The sequence below is a fragment of the Mya arenaria genome, chromosome 1, assembly GCF_026914265.1.
Source record: "Mya arenaria isolate MELC-2E11 chromosome 1, ASM2691426v1".
In the NCBI taxonomy this organism is placed as follows: Eukaryota; Metazoa; Mollusca; class Bivalvia; order Myida; family Myidae; genus Mya; species Mya arenaria.
The window spans coordinates 16,266,592-16,294,570 of NC_069122.1; the positions used below are offsets into that span (position 1 = coordinate 16,266,592).

At 35.0% G+C, this 27,979-nt stretch overlaps 1 protein-coding gene across 1 annotated transcript; it reads left to right on the forward strand.

The window, feature by feature from the left end:
* The first annotated feature begins 4,334 nt into the window (after positions 1-4,334).
* LOC128225064 (uncharacterized) lies at positions 4,335-27,925 on the forward strand. Its single transcript, XM_052935078.1, has 9 exons — positions 4,335-5,905; positions 6,551-6,709; positions 6,973-7,249; positions 7,938-10,238; positions 10,976-11,164; positions 22,521-23,077; positions 23,631-23,789; positions 24,046-24,343; positions 25,350-27,925. Exons 1-9 carry the CDS (start codon positions 5,351-5,353, stop codon positions 27,638-27,640), a joined length of 6,786 nt encoding a protein of 2,261 aa, XP_052791038.1. The 5' UTR covers positions 4,335-5,350; the 3' UTR covers positions 27,641-27,925.
* Positions 27,926-27,979: the final 54 nt, after the last annotated feature.

A 27,979-nucleotide genomic window follows, 5' to 3' on the forward strand; every position in this document is an offset into this window, starting at 1 on the left:
CTACTACTGCTACTACTACTACTACTACTACTACTACTACTACTACTACTACTACTACTACTACTACTACTACTACTAATAATAATAATAATAATAATAATAATAATAATAATAAAATTAAAAATAATAACAATAATTAATAATAATAATAATGAAACAACTACTACTACCGATACAAATTTTACTACTACTACTACTACTACTAATAATAATAATAATAATAAAACAACAAATACTTATAATACAAATTTTACCACTATTACTTAAACTATTACTTTCATTGCAACTACCGCTACCATATTGTTTTTAAGGGCCCGTTCACCTTGTAACTCAGTACAATGGGCAGTTGTCGCATTTATTAGTTGTTTGTAGCCTTTCACAGTCATGTGATGACTGTTCTTCACTCATGATAGAAAGGCATTTAATTCCTTTTTTATGCATTAACTATTTTGATGTTGTTAATATATACAGTGATATTACGTTATATTGTTAGTCATTATTATGTTCCCATGACATTTTCGCATTAGACAATAAATTTAACCACTTATTCAAGATTCCTTTCATTTTTTACATATGTCTTACACGGCGAATTAATTGGCCTAGAATTTCGAACATTTTGAAGTCATTTATGACAGGATCTATTTTTTTTCTTTTAGTTTTGTTTTGGTATTGTTCTGTTATATATTTTTTACGAATTTTAATATGTTTAAAATGCATTTAAAATAATTGCGACACGGTCAAGTTTAAGCATTTAATCAAGCTATAAGAAATACGATACGTGTTACGCTTAAGGTAATTTGAATAAATACAAATACCTGACCGTCTACGGTGTATCTCTTTATATTTTAACTAAATTTTGAACAAAAGTAAACCAAATCTGTTGATCATATATTTATGAAAGAATGTTGTAGTTTATATTTAGATTCACATTGTCTTACACATCAACTAGATAACTCCTACAAGTCGGGTCGTCTTTTGAAAACAAAAACAAATGCACATTTGGTTTAAACTTTAAAACAAATTTGTATGAATATGATTTTATAAAGCTTTGGGCCCACTCTGGATTCATCCAATACGGCTGTTATAATCCAAAAAAAATATGTTAATATATAGTTGTGGATCTTACGAAGATACTTAATCCATACTTGGCCCATAAATATGCAATTGAATTGTTTTCATCACAAAATGTGGCACACATTACAATAGAGAGGATATTTCAATATTTAGAGTTCCTTATGTACCTAGAATGCTGCATTGACTACCAGCAGGTCAAGGTTTACGCCATTTATAAGGTCAAAGTACAAAAATGCCACAGCAATTGAGAGTTCCTGTATTATTTGCTAATATTTGATGAATGCAAATTTATTTGTATCAAATTGGAGATAAAATGATTGTAAATTGAATATTCATTTATATCAGCTTACTTTTGATGGAATCGTAAACATATTTCAGTAAACAGCTAGTGTAATGGATAGCGTAAGCACCCTCTCAGGATATTTCCATTATGCACACTTAATCCAATAGGGCCATCACGCGGCATCGAGCTTAAAAATAGGCCACCACGGGTTTGGTTGGTTTTAAAAAGGCTTTATGATTGCTAAAATGTGTATTATTTGGCACTGAAAAGGCCTAATGGGAGAAGCACATATGTTTATTTGGCTCTACCTTGCCATAATTATTGCCAAAATATACTCTATCTGGCGCTGAGAAGGCTTATTAGGAGCTGCGCCTGAGTTTGTTTGGCTCAAAAGTGGTTATTTGATGCTAAAATGTGATCTATTTTGTTTTGATTGGACGTAATTAGAGCAGCCAATGTTTGTTTGGCTTTTCATGGGCTCGCTGGTTGACACAAGATGGTCGTTTTGCATTCAGTAGGCTTAATTAGAGCTTCGTATGTGTGCTTGATTTTGTCGGTGTATGGGTTATCTGTTTCGCACACTGTGATAAGGTTGTACTAAGTATGCTTAAATAGAGCAGCACATGGGTTTTATGGTTCTAAATGCGGTTATTGTTTCAAAAAGAGTAGTCTGCTGGCACTGATTAAGCTTAGTAAGAGCTGTCCATTAGTTTGTTTTGCTCCGAATCGGGCTTAAGGTTGATGAAATGATGTCTGTATTTTTATTTTTATTTTTTTGCATTGGATTAGATCTAGAAGAGCCTATTTTGTAGCATAATTTGAATATACTGGGCGCCGAATTGGCTTCAGAACATTTATTGGATTTATTTATAATAAAAGGTGTCATTATAGCAATACCACTGTTTATTTGTACTTGATAGAGCTTCATAGAGTCCCCATGCACTGTATGTTTGTGTTAAGTGATATAGTTGACCTAGTGTGTCCTTGGGAAAAGTGCTTCCGATGTTGTTTGATGCTAAATGGTAAGCACATTTGGTGGGAAAAACAGTTGCTGGACTTGCGATGTCATACTTCCAAGTGATGAGCTCATATGTAACTCACAAAATATAATTGTGTCATTGTATGGTTAATTTGACTTTGAATATTGGGAAACAGATGAAATATAATTAAAACTGTTTAGTGATTTTATCAATGTTATGACTTTTTGAAATAAAATGAATAAGTAGTAATAACTCAGTCAATAATGGTCGTATTTAAAATTAACATTCATATGATTTTGACCTTTATTTGGATATGATTAGATTTTTATGTGAAATGCTTTTTTTTGTCAATATGAAGTACATTATAACACACTTATCGGCTATGCATTGAGATATGTGCTCTGTTTATTTACCAAGTGGGCGATTTGCAAATGTTTGATGCGTTTATATGATAATTGTGAACATTAATAGTTAAAATAAAATGCCAATAGTTTGTGTTGAAAGTGACGTATGAATTAACTATGAAGTTAGTATTGCTAACTCTTAATACCGCTCTTATTTACCTAGCGATATAATGCTGCATTAATTTCAGGAAATTATGAAGGAAATCTATAAATAAAAAGTGTCATACTGTCCGAAAACGTTTAAACTGCACGCATCTATATTTGTTTCATTCTAAACCAACAAGTATCAAGAATGTTTTTAAGATGATAGCTTCCAGAGTATCAGCTGATAGGATTGAGATAGCCCGAAAGAAAGACCAAATAGCTAAAATTGAAAAAGAAATAGATAATTAAGAAATAAACGTGGTATTAAGTATTTTAGAAACAGTTTGCTGAGGAATTTCAATAAAGCTTGATAAAACATAATAAGGTGTTTTTTTAACAATTTCAGTGTTTTTCTACTTTCAAGAGAATGGTAGCGGGGCCCTTTGATAAGGGATTAACAGCGTCGTTTTGGCAAAAAGAGGAAAATTTCTAACATGATTCATATAATGTTCAACTTGTTTTCAAATCTTTAATTCAACAAACTTACAGCCATATTCATGAATGACACTATATTGCTACATTTGCTAAATGTTAAGAGGTCAATGATCCTTTTGAAAGGGTATTTTGTCCTAGGTAGGGGCACTATATAAACTTTTTTCAGGAGGGGAATGGGGCCGAATTATTAAAAGGTATTTGTCAATTATTTAATGTTAAACCCTGGCAAATTAGAATTTCACAGGGGCAAATTGATTGTTGCGTTATTTATACTCATGCGGGCTAAATGAACCCCACCTCCACACTTGTGGAAGATATGTCTCAAAGGGTATACTTATCTCCATGAGTATTTGCGTTTATAAGTGCACCTTTGCTTTTAGGGTAAATTTGCCCACTGAAACAGTCTACTACAAAAACACTTTATTGACGATCATTTTCGGTAGCATTTAAGTTATGTTACTCTTTTGGTAACATAAAATCTAAATAACATCTAAATAACATTAAATTGAATCTCATTTGTTTGTGTTTTTGTTTGTTTTTGACATGGTAATAACTTTGGCCGTTACACTGATTTTTCTTAACATGAAGCACAGTATGAAATAGATTCATGCCATGCATTTTGAGTTTTTTTTAACTTACACTAGCTCACTTTCCATAAGACTCTTACACCAGTGGCAATTTTGCGACAAACTTTAGCATCCTATTGTGATATAAAAATAAAACATTGGCATTTTGAAAAAGATATGAACACTTTACACCAAATATTATTTTAAATAAAAGAACTTTTTTTTCTCAACTATACCATTACTTTTTGACACTAACTTAAAATACGTAAACTTAATTAGAAAAAAAGGATATGGGAAAAATCAAAATTAGGGCCTTTTTCATACTCTGATGGCCTTATCTAATTTAAGAAAATGGCCCTCTTTAAACTTAACATTTCTACTAATTGACATTTGATGGCAGCCATTATGGGCGCCATCTTGGATTTGTCTGTCAATATCAAGCATTGAAAATTTATGCCATTACTTCCAAATACTGCAAAGAATGCCGAACAAATAAGTATATAATATTGCTGTCAGCGACTCCTTAAATAAACCACTTTTGACAAGATTGTCACTCCATTAATATTTCTAGTCATTTTAAGTGATGATTATAAGAATGAAATGAAAGATGCTATGGGGCTTTGTTAATTATTCGTCTTAACCACAGACATTTAAAAGAATATTGACAGCATATAATTAATGCATATTTTCCAAAAACATTTAAACAATTAAAGAACTTCAAGAGGTCAACAGGTTTTAGGTACATTTCATTATGGAAAATCGTTTATTGACGGAAAAAGGTTGCCAATAGCTTATTCTATATATAATATGTATTTGAATTTTATAGGGTTTCTTTTTAAGATTTTAACAAAAACCATATCTGACTGAAATAATGTACTTACTGAGGTAAAATGACAAGTTATTTATATCGACATTTTCTCTTTATTACATTAAGGTTGACGGCCATCTAGAATTTTACCACCCATCATTGACGACATTTCGCTGGGTTCTGATTTTTTTAACTTAAACGTGCATATGGTTCATCAGGCAAAGTTTCATAAACCTAAACCAAAGTGCACCATTTGGTGAAAGTTGGTCACAATATGACTGGGCGATGCTAGTTACGTCGTGCTTTTCAAAAGAAACAAACATAACCAGTAAAAACGTCCATAGTGTAGTTCAAACCAATGTGTCAGGAGAAGATAAAATATTGTAGTAGTCATTTTCTATTTCAATTTGGGTTAAACTCAACTGCATCTACCATCTCATGGATATCATTCGATATTTTATTAATAAGATTGATAATTGATAATTTTAATAATTATATTTTCCATTTATTAGAAAACATTTAAAAAAGCGATCGTTTTGTTACGGACTGTTTCTTTTTCCAGGGTTTTGTCAAAGCATAAATGTACACCGACATCGATAGTTAATGTCATAATTAAAGTCATGAAGCGAACTCACAAATAACATTGACAGATAGAGATGGCCTCCTACAAGACAATTTTGGAAGAGAAGGATAATCAAAACTGGTTAAAATCCTCCCTTGCCCTTCGGATTACCAAGTCCGGATTACGGGGTCTTGCTGAGGATCGTAGCAGTCGAACACAACAAAACATACTCACATCAACACAACAGGCAAACAATATCATTCCAGGGACAACATGCAATAATTGTCTAACAGAAAACCTCTTCCAATGTCCTACATGGGGACTATGTTCACATCCACGGAATTGCAAATTTCACGATACCCCAAACAAGATGCAGCGGCCATGCCTATCTCAGATATGTGGGGGCTTCAAGAACGAGATAATAAACGTTCATCGGTTCGGCAACCCTTCATGGAAAAACACTCGGGCTGAAATGTGGTGTACCAACCACTGGGAGGTGGCAAAGTGTTTCATGGGAGAAGGATACCAAGACGTAAAGTCTTTTGATGATACGGACTTCAATGGTGTGATTAGTTTGATGTTGAATTGCAAGGAATATGAAGGCGACTTCTCTTTTCCCATCGCCAATATCTCGAATTTACTGACAGAGGTAATAATATTTAAGACTCATTTTGTACTCTCTACGTTTTATCATTTACTTTTCCTTTGTCCTTCTCTGGTCCATTATGTAGAATTGGTTTGGTTGGTTCTGCCTTCGTAAATTGTTTGGCTACTTGACCTGTCCCTTTCGTTGTATTGTTGGTGCTATAATGTCAGTGATATGTTATCATAACTATAATAATATAACATGTGTATTAATATTTAACTACGCGTTGTTTGAACGACCTTTTTTGGCTATATTCAAAAGAATCTTGTAATTAAACTTATGTTTTCATTGAGATGTTTTCATTGACATGTCCTCTCCTATTGTACTTTTAATTTACATATACATGTACACAAAGATGCTTTTGGTGTTTATTTTATTAATGCTTATTGTCTTAAATGTACACAGATTAGTTTTCTAGAATTTCATAATTTTGTTTTGCAATGCATATCATTTTATTATTTAACGGACCATTTAAAATGTTTAAAAAACTAAGAAAAAAGTATAAACATGTATACATTTTCTAACTTCCCCTTTCGCTTTGGTTCCGTATAAAAAACTCATCAACATAAGAATATTTCTTTGATTATTATTTTTGTTTTTAAGCATCCCGTCACTCTTGACTAATACCTTTTTACTACTGAACGATAGGCTCGCGATGCTGGTCGAAAGGTCCGCCATTCCCCAGATCTGAAGGTATCCGACGCTGAATTAACACAGTATTTTAACACATTGACTACACTGATGTCCGATCCACAATACCTTGCGGGCAACACCAATGCACAAGAGGCTTTACAGAAACTTCATCAGGTAAATAGATGTTATGCAACAAGGAATGCGACATTGGATGTAAGAACAATATTTAAACATCAGTGCGTGAAGATGTCGCAACATCTTTTAAGAAATGTTTCTTTCATTTTGTTTGACTGCAAAAACGGCATATTTCCCTTCGCATAACAATTTGTTATTTCAACCTAATATCACAGAGTGGACGTGTAAATGCAAACTTATCATTATGTATTATCTGTTATCTGCATTTTATTAACAGAACATTACTTTGCTTTTTTGTAAAGCTTAAAGCTGACAACATGCATATATCAATGGAAGACGTTCAGGAAGTACTAGAAGAGGCTAGAGTGGTCATTGAAACTGGGAGACATCAATTAGACAGAATTGTTCAGGTTGGCATGAATGAATCATTAAACAAGATAAATGATAAAACGGAACAATCACAGCGTGAAATATACAGGCGCACAGAAGAAGGTCTGGAAGCACTAGACAAGGCAGTGGAAGAGGCAGCTGGCAAAATCCAGACCGTCACATTGACTTCGAGTGCTGAACAGGAAGAAGGTTGTTATAAAGTTGTTTAGTAAATCTTTCAAGGAGATACCATAAGTGCATACAAAAGATTGTCTTGAAAACTTTGGATACACCTCGCAATTAAAACAATTTACAATTATTTTGAAATGAATTTGATTCAAAATGTAGTTAATCTTCACATATTACATATGCAAAGTAAACCTTAGTGTTGATTGTGTTCAGAAGTATAAGCTTTTAAATGCTAATTAAATCACAGGCTTCACAAGGACACGTCCAGCAGTGTAAATCTTATATCTGGCACTCTGATCAATGCTAGAAATGAGAGAAGTTTCACGGCAAAAAACACATTACTAAAAAATAAGAAATATCGTTACTACTAAATGTCTTCGAAACCGCATGGTCAGTGAAAACTAAGAAAAAAAACATTTTTATCAGGATTCAACCTCAAACTTCTCCAAACATCACAAAATCATTTTCTTGAAATAACATTAAAGATAAAAAATAAGCCTCATCAGATCTAGCATCTACTTGAAGGCAATAACATATAACAGATAACATATCGAGTAAAACCTTAATATTAAACGGCCAGATACAGACTTCACCTGTCAATGAATTGAGTCGGAGCAAGAGAGCTGACTCCTCCCATGTACAATTATAATCATAAACTGACAGAAGCTTATGTTAGGCTTAAACCTCTAAATTGTTATTCTCGTTACAGATTTTCGACAGCGCCTAGCGAAGTGTTATCTGAAAACCCTTCATACCGTACAAATATCGCCCCTTGTTTCCGAAAGAGACGAGTTGCTGGAAAGGATTTACGTGCCCCCAAAGATCGTTATAAGGAACCACAGACGAGTCAAAACAACTGCAGAAGATGAAGTGCCTATACCGGCTACATGTTATAGACAGGTTCTTTGTAAGGATGATAAGTTTGTTGGAAGAATTTTCCTTGTAGGTGAAGCTGGAATGGGAAAATCGACCTTTTCTGCAAAAATTGCTCTTGACTGGGCACGAAAATGCACACTACCAAACAAGGACCAAAAACCGTTAGCACATATTGAGAGCAACCTATTTCAAGATGTTGAAACATTAGAGAACATTGAGTTTCTCTTCCATGTTACTCTGAGAGATGCTTCGAGAATGTGCAATTTCACTCAAATAATTAAAGATCAGTTGATAAATAGACTGTTTGACCCAGATGAAAATACGGAAGCTTACAAAATGCTGAAGCTCGTTCTGTTAAACCGAACATGTGTGATAATTGCGGACGGCTTGGACGAGTGGACCCATCCTAGTGACCTTGAATGTTCCTGCAAAGAACAAGAAAAAGTAGTTCCTTTTCTGTCACCAACCATCGATACGACCATTTTAATTACCTCACGGCCGTGGAGAATGGCCCAACATCCAGTCAGCGACTCTGGAATAGACAAGTTGTTAGGAATTGAAGGAACAGCGGACACCGAGCAATTGGTTCAAAACGTACTTCAATGTCTTGATGGAGAATTATATCAGAAAGACGGTTTAAAACAATTTATGTCATACGTGCATACAAGGAAAATGGTAAACTTGTTGTCGATACCGATCACTGTGATGATGCTTGTGTGCTTATGGTTTCAGGGAGAAGAGGAATCCCTTTCTTTCTGTGACATATATGCCCATATATTGGCCATGATGTTTAAAAAAACACAAGTTGATACTATATGCAAGGGGGATGGCATACGTCTACCACGCTGCTTTTGTGTGGCCACGCAATTTTCAAATATACTCGTTAAACTTGCACACATCGCATTAAGTAAGCTATATGCATCAGATCGCAGTGAATCGTTAGTGTTCGGAGATGTTGAAGAATTGAAAAGAGAAGAACTTGTTTGTCTTCTCAAGACCGGTGTCATTCGGGAATCAAAAACACGTTCATTGATCAATAACACGTCCAACTTCTCCTTTATTCATAAAACAGTACAGGAGTTTCTCGCTGCATTGTACTTGTCTATTCATCCTGATGCTTTTGATCGCGTGATAAAACCTTATCATGTTACTAACAAGGACATGACGGATTCCGAAAAGGTGTTCATTTTCGTTTGCGGTATGAACTGTGATTTACCCCACCGAATGTCTGAACTCTTGTGTAATAACCTTTCATGTACAAGTTACGAAGGACTTAAAGATAACTACACTTATCAAGTAGACATTCCATCCGAAGGTAGTGTATTAGAACTTCAAAATATAATTATTTCGGGACATCAAGAAGCGCTCAACAACGGAATTGAGGACATCTATTTAGCCCTATATGCTTTTAGTATAAAAAGGCTGCACGGGATTAACAATATGTCTACTTTGAAAACGTTGCTTTCAATGAACAAGTCTAAAGTGCGTTATATTAATATATCCGATGTTGGAGAACACATCTCAGAGGAGGAGCTGCAGGAAGTTTTCCGCCTTTCCTCTAATGCTCTCATCGGGGTATCACTGTCCAACTGCAGTGGTCGATATGACTTATCAGCTTGTACTCGTCTGCAAAACATATGCATTGTAGGTCGGAAATCCTCATATATCAAGGTTAATACGGAGAGCTTGGTAGCATGTAATTTAATGCGCGCTTCTTCAAATGTGGAGACAGAACTTTTTCAGTCATTAATAAAAGGATATAAGCAATTGAAACATTTATCGATAGACGATGCGTGTCATATTGGCATTTTTCTTCAAACACTACCGTTGTTGACAAAATTAGAATACGTGTATATAGGAAGCGCACATTTCAAAGAAGGTCGTCCCATTCTTCTCCCTGCCTCTGTTACCCATATAGCACTGTCAATGGTGAAAATGCCAGCGATTACGTTCCAGGGGTTGGTTGATTGGATGGAAAGAAGCAACCATACCGTTGTATGTCGGTTATCGTTCTTTTATGTAAAGCCTCGCCACATAGCTGGAAGGATAAAACATTATATTCGATCGAGTAGAAACTTTATGGTCATAAATGAAGTGTTGGCAAGACGGTTTGAGTTCTGCAGTGTTAAGGAATGACTGAAAAGTTTTCCATGGACATAGAGTGGCTGTTTATTCAGTTTCAGACACGCCTCTGACTATTAAACTGTTACACATGAGAATGATAATATTCCTATCTGATAATTCTTGAAAATTGACATCGTTATTTTGTATGTAAAGTTATTAATTGTATTTATGGCTGTTTATATTTCTCATTGCACATCAACCACCGTTGTAAATTGCTTGGGTTTATAATACATAAAAACTGCAGAATTATGTTTGATTTTCTAAATCAGTGATTATGCATTATAACATTTATAATTAAAATGTCTGTATATATGTATTACGAGGGCATTAACAAAGTGTTATTAATTATATCCAAAACTTAAATTTACTATTGCATTCAAAAACCCTACGCAAAACAACTTCTATGTATCCATGTAGGGCCCAACGCGTGCCCTGAAAATTATTAGGTGCGAGTTCAAACCAATGTTGGGTACCCCTCCTCTGACACAAACGAGTCGAGCCTGTGTACTCCGTTGTGAAAATGGTGTATTAAATTAGGTGAAATGTTGGGTACACCTGAGACTCCTCCTCTGACACAAACGAGACCAGCCTATGTACTCCGTTGTGAAAATGGTGTATTAAATTAGGTGCAAGGTTTACTGCATTTGATACCCATCCTTTGACAAGGACGGGAGAAGTCCTTTGCCCTCCGTTGTGGGTGCATGCGCGGGAATTAGCGCACCATAATATATGTATATACTTGCATAGGGCCTCGTGCGCGCCCTGAAAATGGTTTACTAAATAAGATGCAAGGTTGGGTACACCTGATACTCATCCTTTGCCAAGAACGTGACCAGTCCGTGTCCTCCAGGTCGCGCGCATGCACAGAAGTCTGCGCATCCAAAACTGAATTTACCTATATAGGGCCAAGCGTGTGCTATGATGATGGCGCATCTCGTAAGGTGCGAGTTCAAAAAAAGGTTTGGTACACCTGAGAGAGGCATTCGGTGACACGAATGGGACCTGCCGCGCCCTCCCGGTGCGCGCATAAGCGGAAATCTGCGCACCAAAATCGATGTTTATACTTATATAGGAACAAGCTCGCACCCTGAAAACGGTGCATCTGATTAGGTGCGAGTTCAAACCAAGTTCGGGTACACATGAAACTCATTTTGTGTCATCCTCTGACATCTCAATAATTAGACATAATGCTAAAGTAAGCACTACATTCATTAATTTAAAAGAAATATCATTTCATCGTTAATATAAAACTTTCAATGAAACCACGTCTATGAAGATTTGACTGTTATGACTGAAACTTCATAGATGATGTTCATCTGCTTGTTAGTGATATACTATGAACTTAGGCGCTGCCTCTCGGAATATTTCGAAATCTCGAAACATTATATTTCTATTGTACTAAAGTGAGACAGACCAGGAGTGAAAGGAATAGGAAAACATTTGACCTATGTAAATGTAAATTGGAAATCGTGCAACTTTTTTAAACAACAAGCAGTATTGCTTCAGGTGGGATTTTATTTAGTATAAACACAAACATGTCAAATGAAAGTGTATACATTATTATAAATTCATATATAGTATTGTGATCAGCTGTTTTTAAAAGAAAACTTGTATAGTTAAAAAAACGGTGATGATGAATTGCGAATTCTTTCCGTCAACATTTAGCATTTGAGGGTTCTATCTGGCGCCGATGCGTAATCTATCCGAAAACAAATCGTGACAAAGGTGAGCACAGCAAAAAAACAGTCATATCTTTTTAATTATCTGATGGGGATAGCGAAAATATCTTTATTTAAAACAATGACAAGACTATTGGTTACTCTTTGGAAAGATATGTAATTTAACGATCGTGTCAAAGAAACAAACTACATATATATGCAAACAAGGCGACTATCGGAAACTAGTTGCTTTGTTTCTCTTTTGATTTATCTCTCATTTGACATATACACACGCATAGTAGTATTATCTAAGGAAACCGTACTTCAAGATAATCAAAATACATTGTTTAATCGTGTTTTACGAAATTACTGTCGTTTTAACGAGGCAACGAACACTAGTGCTTTCGGTCATCGGATTCTGCTGGTATTGGCACGTTGAAGGTTATTGTAAATGCTACAATCAGAAAAGAAAATGCCGATATAACAGTGGTTAAAGGCAATCGTAACACTTTAACTATTATCCAACATATATTACCTCTGAAAAATACGGGTCTTTAAAATAGTCCATTATGACGGCGCCCATATTGAAAATATAGATAAAGTAATGTTAGTTAACGGCACAGGGAGGTTTGCAATGTAGAATTTGTCAATTCTATTTTATACTATTTGTTTAAAGATCCAAAAACAAATGCTTAACATTTGAGTGTTCAGCCGGATTTGCTTCGCGTATGCCATTATATAAGCCATGGCCTCTGCGCAAGTGCCGGCTTGTAATCACATTATGGAAATCTGACGGTTGTTGTCTGCTATCTTTTTTATGGTTGTTAGGGCTCTTTAAAATGGTTTAATGTGAATCTGTCCGGCACTCCGATTAGCGGATGCATGAGCATGAACACTTGTTAACACAGTGTTATCGTTTAAAAGGGAAACTGTATGAAGTGAACACTTTGTGGGCCTTTGCCTTTAAAATTTAATTACGATATCTATAAATAGAGATACGACATTAAGTGAAAGGTACTCGCAAATAAAAATGCCCCGATTTGTTCAACTTATTCAGAACAGTTGGAAGAATGTTTATCATTTCACTTCCCAAGTTTTCACTGATATTGCCTTTGAATGAGTTCTCTTCGCGGTCTTTTTGTTAATTGATGGCGGATTTGCTGTCTGCTAACGTTGTCAGAGCTCTAAAATGGTTTAATTGGAATCTGACAGGCGATCTGATAGGCGGATTCATGAGCATGAACAATTAACAGTGTTATCGTTTAAAAAAGGAAAATGTATCAAGTGAACACTTTGTGGGCCTTTGCCTTTAATATTTAATTACGATATCTATAAATAGAGATACAAAATAAAATGATAGGTATTCGCAAAAGGGTAGAAAAGCCCCAATTTGTTTCACTTATTCAGAAAAGTTAGAAGACTGTTAAACATTTATTTTCCTAAGGCTTTGCTGACATTTCCTTTGATTAGTTATCTTTCAAAAAGATCCCGCAAATGACGAATGGTGACCTAAAGAAACCGCTTTGCACCATCATCGTGGGAAAGAACCATCGGTGGGGACAAATGAAAATGTGGACACATCGCATAATTATAAATAATAAGAAATTGAGTCAACATGGATTTTTTTTTTGACAATTATTGATAGAAAGCTGATCATTTAATGAAATTACGGTTAGAGATTAAACTCTTAACAAAAATAATAAACTGACTTGGACTGAATTTTTTGAAAAATACTGCGTTTAAAAAAGATCATAATATCTTAATTTTTGCTAATATGGTTGATGGTAATGCTCTTGCAACCTTTCGTCGTAGATTCTATTTCATAGGAAAGCACAACTTAAAATAGCCATTCAATATTTATCAACAATGCATTGATGACAACCAGGTGGATCTAATAATACAAATGGGAAAACAATTTAATGATGTTAGTAAAATAACTGATATGTAAACAAAGATGACTGATGAAGTAATTAAGATATATGTACATTGAATACGTTCTATGTATATCTATGGAGTAATTCATTTTGTTGCGCATTCCAAGATGTTTAATAGAGATTTTCAAGATGACCCATTACTGCTAAATATGTGAACCTTTGGGATGTATTGATATTTTAGTAAGATGTGCACCATATTGTGTAAAGTAATGCGTTGGCCTTTCAGATCTATTTGTATCTATCGATGAATTCACTCAAGCAGAAAATAAAATGAATCACTACATGTTGGTCTTTCTAATTGTCCATTGTAAAAGGAAACATCTACACAGAAAACATTACAAAAAACGTTTGTGTATTCTGAGAGAGCAGATGTTTTCCGCGTTGATTGATATTGTATAAATTAACCTGTCCATCCGCATCAACTTTCACATCAATATCCGATAGTTTCATAAAACCATCTTTAATATATTTACATAGGATGAAACTTATTTCCTTCATGTCCATCTATACATGACCACCGTCTTAGACTCGAACAACTCTTCTCCGTTTCCCTTTATCAGTAAATTTTGTCTCCTCCGCGTATCTGTTTGCGTTCTCATCAACATTTCCACTGCCTTACGAACTTTCTTCGTGTCAGTCTTACCTGAACATTTGACCTTCCTGGTTTCACATACATAGTTTTCTGATACTTCTCTTCGATCACATCAAGTTCATTTTTCTTGACTATTTGTTTACCTTGCCAAAGTGGTTGCTTAGCCCTTCCCACTTCCCATTCTAGTGTCTATGATTCTTCCGTGGTTTTCTCTTTCGATGAGCTGTAACCGGCTTTGGCTCAGTTGGTTTCCTAACCTTTTTCCCTATGGTAACATCATTTTTCAGTTTATCCTCTTCTACCGCATCTCCGGCACTGTTTGGCAACCTTTCACTTCTTATCATAGAGTCATCCATCATTGTTTGTTCTACACTCTTTCTACCATATCAACGGGCTATTGTTCCGTTTTACTCGTCTGTTCTTCTTCCTGAACAATATCTTTTTTTTTAACCCATGTCCCAGTCTCTTTTGTTAAACCATGTCGTGTAAAGTTTGGCAACATGTTGGTTTAAGTAGTTCACCATAGTCATTATATTTAAATATGGATTTTTGTTATCCCATGACATTCAAGTGTTTGTCAATCAAGGATTGATTCAATTCCTGCTTACAGTTTGGACAAGTACAAAACTTGCGCTTTGTCTTTTTTATGTTCGGCATGGCTCTGAAAATAGGGAATACACTCGTAATCAAGAATCCATCTAGGTTTTCTAATGACCCGTTTTGACATAGATTCAATTTCCTGCTCCTGGTCTGTTTCTGTATTAGTGGGTGCTTCAGAACATTTATCAGAAACTTGTCCCCTCCCACCAGTTAGCAAAGAGTCATCTGTACCGTAGGCCTCATTGTCTATCACTTCTTCCGCCCTACAACACTACCTACATGGAATTCTGCTGTCACCATATGCATTTCTGTGCCAAAGGTCGATGTTCAATCTTCATAACATAAGAAGACAATGATTTAATAATGATATAACAAGCAGTCTGACCTTCCGGATTCTTGAAATTCATTAACCATCGTAATGAGTTATGGTATGTTCGTGTTAGAAATTTCCTGCCGTACAAATAGTGTTTACAGTAAAACACAAAGAACACCAAAGATAAATCTTCTTTTCTGGTAATATACAGAATCTCCGTTCATACTTTGTTAGTGTCCTACTTCCATACGCTGTTACACGTTTTTTCCATCAAATTTCTGCGAAATAACAGCGCCAATACTTAAATCAATGACATCAACATCGAGAATGAACTCTTTTGAAAAGTCTGGATGTGGGTTAGATATTGGAGCATTCGTTAGCTTGACCTTTAGATCTTCATACGCATTTTTGGTCCTTGATGTGAATAATGACTTTTTTTTACCTTTTTTATTAACTGATGGAGCGATATGGCAATGAAGTTCTGGGCAAAGGGTTGACGTCCTTCATTGTGAGGTCGTTGAACCTTTTATACAAAATCACTTAGTTCCGTCTTTCTAGCGAAGTAAGACAATGTCACTTTCCCAATGACTTTTCGATGGTGTTATCACATCTTTCTGTAACAAAGAGTCATTTTGTTCATCTATTTCCTTGTTCATATCAAATGGTGTCCTTCTTAAAGGTTGCTTGATTGGAGTTGCACATCCAGTTGTTTTTTGTGCATGAGGACTCTAGTTAAACCAATATCATCATCGTTTTCTGAAAACACGCCCGAGTGCTTAGTCAGTAACTTGGCATTTTCTTTTTGCTGTGAAAATGTCATATCTCCTGCAGTTCTTTCATACAGATCTTTTAGATGGCTTGGTACTTTTATATTACTTTGTACTTTATCTGTTTTAACTCTCTGAATTTCAGCCACATAGCTTACAGTAGCAACATTACTTCCCTAATAAATACAAATGGGTCATCAAACAAGTTCATTACTCTAACTAACAAAATGTCTTTCTTTCGGACAATGATTCTGGTCATTAGTGCTTTACCTTTCTCAAGAAATATATCTAGAGGTTCATTAATGGATTCTTCACCTGTTTGCAGTAACGAATCTACAACTTTTTTAAATACTATTTTCTCAGATCTAGGCGGAATATGTACTCTTTTTTTCAATACAATGCAACAATAACCTATATGGCCCAAACACCTAAACTAAAATAATTTTCTGTCCATGTAGAGCGTGTTGTTTATAATGTATATTTTACAATTTATTTATTTTATATAAGCTAATCCAAGAATGGCCTAAATTTCAATAATGGCCACGGCCACTTCTACCTTTCATTTGATATCTCCTATGTTCAAACAAACCATATTTTCCCCTTTAAAATCATGGGACGCCTGGAGGCTGTGACAATGTCAATGATACAGTCATCTACTCTCGAATGTTTTGTCTTATTCTTTTACCATACGTCTGTGCTTATTATAGAAAAACATGCTCCGGTATCAATCAAACAAACATTATTTTTCATGTTGACCATTTATTTCCCTGAGTGAACTGTTTGTCATAATCTATTTTCAAATGAGACTCTGAACAACAATTGTACCATGCCCGTGATCTCCTCTGATCTGTAGATCTATCCATTCCATTATCAAAACGTCCCCTACCCAGAGATCTACCGTAACCGCCTCTTGAGTTTCACGAACTAAAGTCGTTTCTCCTATCGGAAGTATGTTTGTGTTACAATTTAAACATTTTCATCTCTCTGCATTTCTTCTAACATGCGAGCTAATTGTTCTATGCTTATCTCATTCTTGTCACTTGCCGAAAATATAATGCCTTTTCTTTCGATTCTTTGGCTTTCCGTTTTATGGTATGCTTTAAATTCGACTGCATGCCTAACTGAATCGTTCAGGGTAGTGGGGCGGGCTTGTTTTACCCTAAAATGTTTTTCGGAACTGTACAAAGCATTTTTAAATTGCTCATTTGCCAGCGTTTCACAAACAATGCTCGGAGCCATCTGGTAGGCTAAATTTGTTTAGCGACGAACGTCTTGACCTTACGCTGATACTATTTCAGAAGCTTGTTGTTTCGTTTAATTAACTAAACCCTTTATAACTCGGTCTAATATAGCGGGCAAATTTGTCTTCAAGAGCTTGTACTTATTTATTATAATCCTTGGCATTTCCTGACAGAGTCCCGAAGATTCCTTTTGCTTGATCTTTCAAAGAAACCCCCAAATATAACCCTTTTTCATTTAAGCCCCAGCCATTTAGGTCCGTACTAGAATAAAAATGTACTCTGTAGTCCAAACTTTAATCTGTCCCCTCGTAAGTGGCTGATTCGATCATCGTATGTCTTTTCGAGTGAAATTTATCATCATTTTTCATATTTTGTATTGGTTTCTTTTTTCGTATGGTCACGAATTCATCAATCAACACCGACGTTACCTCAGGTGGAAAATCTTCCTAAACGAATATTTCTTGGAAGATTTAACGTCCTTTCATGTTCAAGCGAGCTCCTGGGGGTGGAAGTTCTTTAGTTTAAACATATTTTATTCAACATTAATATTATACGTTGCAACATTGTATGTTATTGCGGATAAGAATAAAACCAGAGCTGATTATGTTTCTCTCCAATTTCTCTCATGAAGGCTATTAGCTTCGAATTTTTCCCTTTAATCGTAGCCTTTTTTTGCTCTAATTGCCTCATTTACTCAACTCTGTCTCTTCTTTTTCCTGCCATGTTTCTGTTTAACAACTATGAATATAAAAAGAAAATATATTCATATTAAAAGTCAGATCAAAATATTTATTTTCTACGCAAAACTTCAAAAACACAGACTATATTTCTAATTAAAATAACTAACATCAGAAAAATCTATCGACACAAAATCAAATAGCTTTCAGAACATTTTAGAACGTGGAACCTGGTAATTGTACGTCACCAGCGATCCCACTGTTGCTACCAAATATGTTCTTTTAACATTAATCTACGAACATAACATTAACGCAACACATACACATACTAATTTTCAATTCAAGAAATATAACATAAAATTATTCAGAAAAAAACATGCAGGTGTAGCTATTACACATCGCGTTATATTAAAATATTTGAATAATCCTGCATTTTTATTACCGTAGCGACACTATCAATACATGAAACTACTCTAACATCTCAGCGCGCATTGCGTGGTCTGCAATTATGCTTCTTTTAGGATAATATATTTTTATACTAGGAATGAAAGGTATATAATAAAAATCAAAACTACCCTCAACTTTGTAACTAAGTAATAAGGACACTTGCCGCATTTAATAGTTTTGTGTAGCCTTTTACAGTCACATGATGACTGTTCAACACTTCCTGATAGAAAGGTTAGTTATACCTTCATCATGTATTAAATGCTTTTCTTATTTAATGTATTTAACTTTATGTTATATTGTTAATCGTGTTTATGTTTTGTAAATAGTTTCTCATTCAACAATGAATGCGACCACTTATTCCAGGTTTCTAAATGGATTTCATTTTACAAACTTTATGCACGGCTAATTATTTATTGCTCCTTTGTAGCAAGTCATCGGAACGCTATGTAATATATATCTCTCTATATATATAAATTTCGTAATGTTTTCATTTATAAGTATTGATAGAGTTAAGGGATATTATTTTAAAACAACTTTGATATTATTTCCTATATTGTACCATCAAGTTTAAGAATTTAATTTAGCTTAAGAAATACGATACTTAAACGTGTAACGCATTTTCAGTCAATGGAAATACCTTTCTACTGTCTAGCTCTTTACAATATTACTGAATATTGAATTACAAACATTTAAATAAATGTTAAGCAATCCTGTTGATCATATATTCATGAAAGTATGTTGTAGCTTCTATTTATAGTTACGTTGTATAGCACATCAACTAGTTAAATAAAAGAATGATAGTTATATTTTGAAAACATGTGCCGATTTTTAAAACTAGATACACTTACAGAAAATATGAACATGAATAAATTAGCTCAGGCCCCACATAGGATTCATCCCTTATGGCCGCCATTAATTATGTTAATATATAGCTGTGGTACTTACTGTGACCGGAATAAATGCCTGATTTAGTGGTATAAAATAGCTTTTAAGATGTTAAAAGTTAACTATTTCAAAATGCTTACAAAGAATCCTAAAAATTACAAGACCTTTTGTTGCGATGGCAACAATTATTTTCCTGAAAATTATTAATTCACAAGCGGACAGTGACTCCTATTTGTTAATAAGTTGGTGCATATTAGAAAAAAATGTTTGAAAATTACCCTCCATTAAATATAGAAAATATTTTAAGCTAAATTTCGTGTAGCCTTTGTATAATGTGGACCTTGAAATCCAAGATGGTGTTCAAGATGGCGTCCATAAATATCTAATTGAGTTTTTATCACAAAATATGGAACACATTTAACTGAAAACAACATGCTGCATTGACTACATCAAGGTAAAAGTTCAAAAATGCCACAACATTTTATAGTTCCCTTATAATGTTCTAATAATAGATGCAAATACAAATTCAATGGTATACAATTTGGGATGACATAATTTTATATTGAATATCCCTTTTCATCAGTTTATTTAAATATAATAGTTATCATAATTTAGTATACCACCAAATTAGGTAAGGATAAGGTCCCTCTCAATACAAATCCAATATGGTTACCAAATCCAATATGGCTACCACGTGGCATGGAGTACTTGGCTTAGTTATAGAGCCGCGTATGGGTTTGGTCCGCTTTGAACTGGATTTATAGTTGTCAAAATGTGTAGTATTTGGCATTGAAAAGGCCTATTGTAACAAGCACATGTGTATATTTGATTCTGACTGGGCATAATGGTTGCAGAAATATGGTCTGCCTGGGGCTGAGTAGTCTTAATAAGAACTGCATCCGGTTTTGCTTTACATTGACTTGCTGGTTGAATAATTATGGTCTGTTTGGCGCTAAGTAGACTAAATCAGTGCTTAAAATGTGTGGTTTCGGCCTGTGTATGGATTGTATGATAGGAACAATGTGATCTTGGTACTCAGTATGGTAAATTAGCAGCCCATGGGTTTGCTTGCTCTGAATTAGGTTTAAGGTTGCAAAAGAATAGTCTATTTTCAATTGATTAAAAGCTGTCCATTGGTTTAATTTGCTCCGAATGTGGCTTAAGGTTGCCAAATTGTTGCATATTGGGCACTGGAAATGCTTTATACACATAAGTTGTTGTTTTTTTTGCTCTAAATGGGCCTCATCTTTGCCAAACTTGGCAAGGAAGAGGCTAAATTACAGCCATATATGCGTTTGTTTGGCTTGAATTCACCTAGACTGACTTTCGTAAACACCTTTTACAGTGTGTTAATCTTTACATATGCTTGACTGTAGTCACAATAGGAATTGTTAGACCCCTAAAGGGTTTGTGTAGAAACCGGTGGTTAAGAATGCATAGTATAATGCTGCTGTGTTAATTTGAGTTAATTTAAGTTGTAGCTGCATTTGTGTGGATTTGCACATGAAAGTGAGCTTCATATGGCCTCTTTATTGTATTTATTGGCACAACATGGACTGACAAATACACAATGTATTTGGGAACAGTCAGGCTGTGGTGATCTTTAAACACAATAATTGAATAAGATATAAAAATGGTATTTTAAACATTTAAGTTAATTGTAGATACAGAGAAATTTCTAATTTATGTTCGGAAAGAATACATTTAATTGTATTTAAACCATCTCCTTCCTTTTTCTTGTTTTATTTGCCAATTACTTACTATAAAACCCTGCCAAATTCAAATATAACCAGTTGCAAATGAGTTGCTGCGTTTATTTGAAGTAAAATACCCATGGTGGTAAACTTACCCCACCTCCAGGATTGTGGTATTTTTTTCCAAAATATAATAATATTAAAACCTCTTGGAAACAGCACTTTATTGGCAAACACCTTCGGTGGCATGTATTAGGATAACACAGTTGCTAATTTCTACAGACCCTTGTGTAAACAAATCGGCACAAAACAATTAAGTTGTTTGCCTTTTCTGTATTTGACCTTGCATTGGCATTGACCGTGACATTGAAGAGTTATATTCAAATGAAGCAGAATATACAATAGATACCTTTTTCCCATGCATTGAAGTATACCTTTGGCATGCTATAAGGAAAGCAAATATTGATGTTTTCAAAAATATTTTAAGACTTTACACTAAATATTATATTAATTGAAGAGACATGCACTTTTCAATTCTAGTACCACTTTTTGGCATTTAAAAAAGTAAAATTTAAAAGAAGAAAATGATATGGGAAAACTTTTGACATTCTTCATACTCTGTTGGCCTAGAAATGACATTACCCTAACATTTAATATGAGAGAAGATAAATCTATGTGAGTATTTATCCTTATCTTATTGCCACATTTAAACATAACACCTTTATGGCGATCATCATGGATTTCTAGGTCCACACCAACCATTTGAAATGTATGCCATCACTTCCATCTACCACAGACATTGCTGAACATAGTGGTATAATATTGCTTGTTATCATCTCCTTAAATCAGTCATTCCAATTATATTTCTAGTAATATCAAAAAATGATTATTATAATTATACGCCTGAGACGAAATAAGCTTTTGGTTGCTATGGGATTTTTCCATTCAAGAATGAAGGTCATATAACAATTTCGTTCTATGACAGTTCCTCTTCATAACATTAATGGTGATGATTGTCATTTTCGCAGCATCATTGAGAAAAATTGTGGCTGATCCTAAACACAAACATGCATATGTGTCATCCGACATAGTTTCATAGTTTTAAAGTGCAGATTTTAGTAAAATGTCATCAAGATATTACTGAATTAGAAAAGTCGTGTTTTTTTTTCAACGAAATAAACAAAACCAGTTGAAACGTCCATAGTATAGTTCAAACAAATGTGTCATGAGAAGTTGTAGCATACATTTTCTATTTTGGTAGTGATTAATATCTCAAAATTATAAACATCATCTCATGGATTGTAGACGTAAATTGGATTATAAGATTGATATATGTAATATGTTTTAATTATTAGATAACATTTAAATAAGCGATATGTTTCTTTTCCCAAAGAATTTGAGGCATGAATGTTCACCGACACCGATTACGTCCTCATATCATGAAAAGTAGCACTGCTATACAAACAAATTGCATTGACGGATAGAGATGGCCTCCTACAAGACAATTTTGGAAGAGAAGGATAATCAGAACTGGTTAAAATCCTCCCTTGCCCTTCGGATTACCAAGTCCGGCCTACGGGGTCTTGCTGAGGATGGCAGCAGTCGAACACAACAAAACATACACTCATCGATACAACAGGCAAACAAACTAAGTCCAGGGACAAAATGCAGCCAGTGCCTGACAGAAAATCTCTTCCTATGTCCTACCAGGGGACTATGTTCAAATCCACGGAATTGCAAATTTCACAACACTCCAAACAAGATGCAAAGACCATGTCCCTCTCAGATATGTGGAGACTTCAGAAACGAGATAGTAAGTGTTCATCGGTTCGGCAACCCTTCATGGAAAAACACACGGTCTGAACTTTGGTGTACAAACCACTGGGAGGTGGCAAAATGTTTCATGGGAGAAGGCTACCAAGACGTCAATTATTTTGATGATACGGACTTCAATGGCGTGATTAGTTTGATGTTAAATTGCAAGGAATATGAAGTCAACTTCTTTGCTTATGTCGCCAATGTCCCGAATTTACTGACAGAGGTAATAATATTTACGGCTTATTTTGTACTCTTTACATTTTTTCATTTACTTTCCCTCGTTCTTTCTCTGTGTCCGTTATGCATATTTTGGGGCTTGGTATTTATGTCATCGTACATTGGTTGGCTATTGGGGTTCTCCCTGTAGTTTTCATTGTATTATTGTTGTTCTGATGCCAGTGTCTTTGTCATTACTATAATAATATTCACATGCCCGTTGATTTTTTGCGCAATTTAACAGATTCTTATTTTTAACCTTACGTAAGCATTGAGAGAGGGTATAACCTAAAGTAAGTCCCCCGAATAAAGCTAATAAAACAATGCGAAATGAATAATCTATTGACCAGATTTAAGGAAATATTTCACTCGTAGTGTGTGTGTTCAATAACTTTATGTTCAAAATTACTCTAATGATTGTTGTGTAAAAAAACACATTTTCTACCTAGTGCTATTGCCTTAGTTTCATATAAAAACACAATTCATGAACATCGGAATATTCCTTATCAGTACTATTGTACTGTATATCTTGAATAATAATGTTTACTATTGAACGTTAGGCTCGAGATGTTGGTCGAAAGGTCCGCCATAACCCAGATCTGAAGGTTTCTGACGCTGAATTAGCACAGTATTTTAACACATTGACTGTACTGCTTTCTGATCCACAATACCTGGCGGGCAACACGAATGCACAAGAGGCATTGCGGAAACTTCACCAGGTAAACGACCCGGTACAACGGTATTGAAGCCAATAAAGTCGATCACAGGTGTAGTGTAAATAAGTAAATATCGGATAATTCATGTAACTATTCAATCCAAATCGTTGTTTTTTTCAAAAAAGAACCTGTAGATGTCGCAAAACGATTGTTTCTTTTTTCAGTTTGATGAGAAACCAGGACGTGACACGTTCATGATTTTCTCTTAAATCACAAATTTACATTTTATTAATTGGACGTTTCTTTTTTTCCTGTGAAGCTCTTCAAGGACAACCTGTATATATCAACGGAGGACATTCAGAAAGAACTACAAGATGCTAGATTAGTCATAGAAACTGGGAAACTTCAGTTGGAAAGAACAGCTAGGGACGGCATGAATGAAGTAATAAACCAAAGTAAACAGTCCGTGTCCCAGGTTATCGACGAGTCTCAATTATGTCAGCGTGAAATATACAGTCGCACAAATGAAGGTCTGCAAGCACTTGACACGGCAGTGGAAGAGGCAGTTGGTAAAATCCAGAAAGTAACCTTGAGTTCGATTGCTGAACAAGAAGAAGGTTGCTATTAATTATGAATAGTTTGTTTGCTATTACATTATATTTTAGTCCTTATATACTTAACACCATCGAAAAGAACGGATATTAATGTAATAACGAACATAAATGAGTTCACAGTAGTATGACAAATTACATATATGGGGTCTGTCTTTACTCTTCCATAATGAATTCATATTTATTCAATCTGTATCATAAGACGCGTTTCTTTAATATCTTAATGGGCTTGTCCCTGTATTTGCTATGCTCCCCGAAGGGAAAGCACATAGTCGCAGCTTTGTCCGTCCATCCGTCCGTCCGTCCGTGCGTCACACCTTGTTTGGACATTACCTTAAAAACTAATGAACATTGAAAAACAGACAGAGGGCGAAATTCGAAAAGTTAAGTGCGCAGGAACCCTAATCCTACCTTCATTCATTGCTAAATTATCTGTGCATTTGACAGTACGCATTTACAAGACAGCTGCTTGTCTGGACCATAACTAAAAAAGAAGGATTTAAATTAAACTTTGAATAAAATAGAAAGCAATGAGATAAAGTGCAGTGCGCAAGTGGTACGAACTCAACTGAGACAGAGAAACCAGCGGCGAACCTAAACATATGTGCTAAAGTTTTTACAATAATGAATTTAAATAATTAATGAGAACATTTAAACACCTAGAATAAAGAACATTAATGTCCACGTGAAATATTGAACATACTTTATAAGCACTATTTTAATCAAACACCACTTTCAGGATTATTTTCCCCAAAAAGTTTGAAATATAATTCACACATAATAGTTTAATTCATTCTAAGATTTTAAATATGTTTGAGCACTCTGGTGAACTTGCTTGTGTACAAACCCAAATCCTTTACAATATGCACAAAAGTGATATTTTCCAATTTGCGCTTTTTCGAATATGTAACCTGTCTGGGAGCATACCTCATTAACAACGATAGTATTGTCATTGTATTATTTTATGATTATTACTGTGTCAATATACTTCAATATGCACTTGTTGTTACAGATTTGCGACAGCGCCTAGCGAAATGCTATCTCAGATCGCTTCATTGCGCGCCAATATCGCCATTTGTCTCCGAAAAAGACGAGAAGCTTGAAAGGTTTTACGTTCCCCCAAAGGTCTTTAAAAGGGATAAAAGACGAATTGATAACGCGGAAAAAAAACAATCAATACCAGTTACATGTTATAAAGATGTCCTCTGTAAAGATGATAAGTTTGTTGGAAGAGTTTTTCTTGTAGGTGAAGCTGGAATGGGAAAATCGACTTTCACTGCAAAAATTGCTCTTGACTGGTCACGAAAATTGACATCAAACAAAAAACAAGTACCTTTAACACATATTGAGCGCAATCTTTTTCAAGATGTAGAAACATTAGAGAAAATAGAGTTCCTCTTCCATGTTACCCTGAGGGATGCCGGTGGAATGTGCAACTTGACTCAAATGATTAAAGATCAGTTGATAAATAGACTCTATGAATCAGATGACTATATGGATGCTTTCAAAACGGCGAAGCGTGTTCTGTCTAACCGTACATGTCTGATAGTTGCAGACGGCTTGGACGAGTGGACCCATCCTTGTGACCTTAATTGCTCATGCAAAGGCAGAGACAAAGTTGTTCCATTTTTGTCACCAAACATTGACGCGACCGTTTTGATTACCACAAGGCCTTGGAGGATGGCCCAACATCCAGTCAGCGACTCTGGAATAGACAAGTTGTTAGGTATTGAAGGCGCAGCTGACACCGACCAACTGGTTCAAAACGTACTACAATGTCTTGATGGAGAATTAGATCAATCAGAAGGCTTGAAACGGTTTATGTTATACGTTCGAAACAAAAATATGGTCTCTTTTATGTCGATACCGATCATTGTGATGATGCTTGTGTGCTTGTGGTTTCAGGGAGTAGAGGAATCATTTTCCCATTGTGACATATACGCCCATATGGTAGTCATGATGTTTAGAAAGACAGAATGTATCGATACAATATGCCAGGGAAATGGCGTACGTCTACCACGCTGCTTTCGTGAGGCCACGCAATATTCAAATTTTCTCGTTAAACTGGCAAACTTCGCGTTTCATAGGCTATATGCAGCAGATCGCAGGGAATCGTTAGTGTTCAGAGATTGTGAAGAATTGACACAAGAGGAGCTAGTTTGTCTTCTCAAGACCGGCGTCATTCGGGAAACAAAAACACATTCTTTGATCAAGAACACGTCAAGTTTCTCTTTCATTCACAAAACAGTTCAGGAATTTCTCGCTTCCTTGCATGTTTCTATTCATCCTGATACTTTTGACCGCGTGATAAAGCCTTATTATGTTAAAAACCAGGATATAACGGATTTCGAAAAGGTATTTGTTTTTGTGTGCGGGATGAACTGTGATTTTGCTCATCGAATGTCCGAACTTTTGTGTGATAACCTGTCATATATAAGTTACGAAGGAGTTGGTCACTTCAGGACTCAAGTTGACATTCCATCCACTGTAAGAGTATCCGAACTTCAAAACATTATTTTTAGCGGACATAAAGAAGCAAGCAACAACGGAATAAAAAACATTTCTTTAGCCCTACATGCTTTCAAGTTTAACAGCATGGTTAAAAACGTGTCTACTATGAAATCCTTGCTTTCAATGAACAAGTCGAAAGTGCGTTATATTGATGTGTTCAATGTTGGAGAACCGATCAACGAGGAAGATCTCCAAGAAGTATTCCGACTTTCCTCGAACTCTCTCGAGGGGGTGACACTGTTCCACTGCAGTGGTCGATATGACTTATCAGCTTGTTCTTGTCTCAAATACCTTTATATTTATGGAAGTAAAACCTTGGACATCAACGTTAATACGGATTGCTTGCTAACATGTTGTTTATTCGCTGGCTCAAATGTGCAGAAAGAACTTCTTAAGTCATTAAGAAAAGGAGATAAGCAATTAAAACATTTTTCCACAGAATATGTATATGATAATGTCGATTTCTATCAAACACTTCCGTTGTTGACAAAATTAAAATATTTGTATATTGAAAATGCATACTTCGATGATCGTCCCCTTCTTCTGCCTGCCTCTGTTACCCATATACAACTGTCAGTGGCAGGAATGGCAGAAAGGACGATCCAGAGGTTGGTGGATTGGATGGAAAGCAGCAACCATACTGTTGAGTGTCGGTTATCGTACTATTGTGTATTGCCTTATAGAGAAATTGAAAATATAAAAGATAACATTCGATCAAGCAGAAACTTTATGGTCACAGATGGTACAAATATGTTTTCAAAAGTGTTTCAGTTTTGCAGTGTAAAGGATTGAATTAGTGATTTTCCATGGACATAGAGTGGCTGTCGTGTTATATTGCTACAACTCTTGATATTTGAAATCACTATGTTGTATGAATAGTTTTTTAATCGTATTTGTGACTGTGTTTGTGTACAGGCGCCATTTATTGTGGGGTTACAACATAGCAATTTCGTTGGTCTTCAGTGGTTGTAATGTTATTTATTACCAAACATTTTATTTAAATCGCTTCGCTATTTTTGCAATATGCTCAAATTTGAGATGAAACAGATGAAGCAAATACAGATCTGAATACCCTTATACCATGTTTCAAACCGTTTTCGTTTCCCAAATAAAGGTTGGTCGCATTATGTG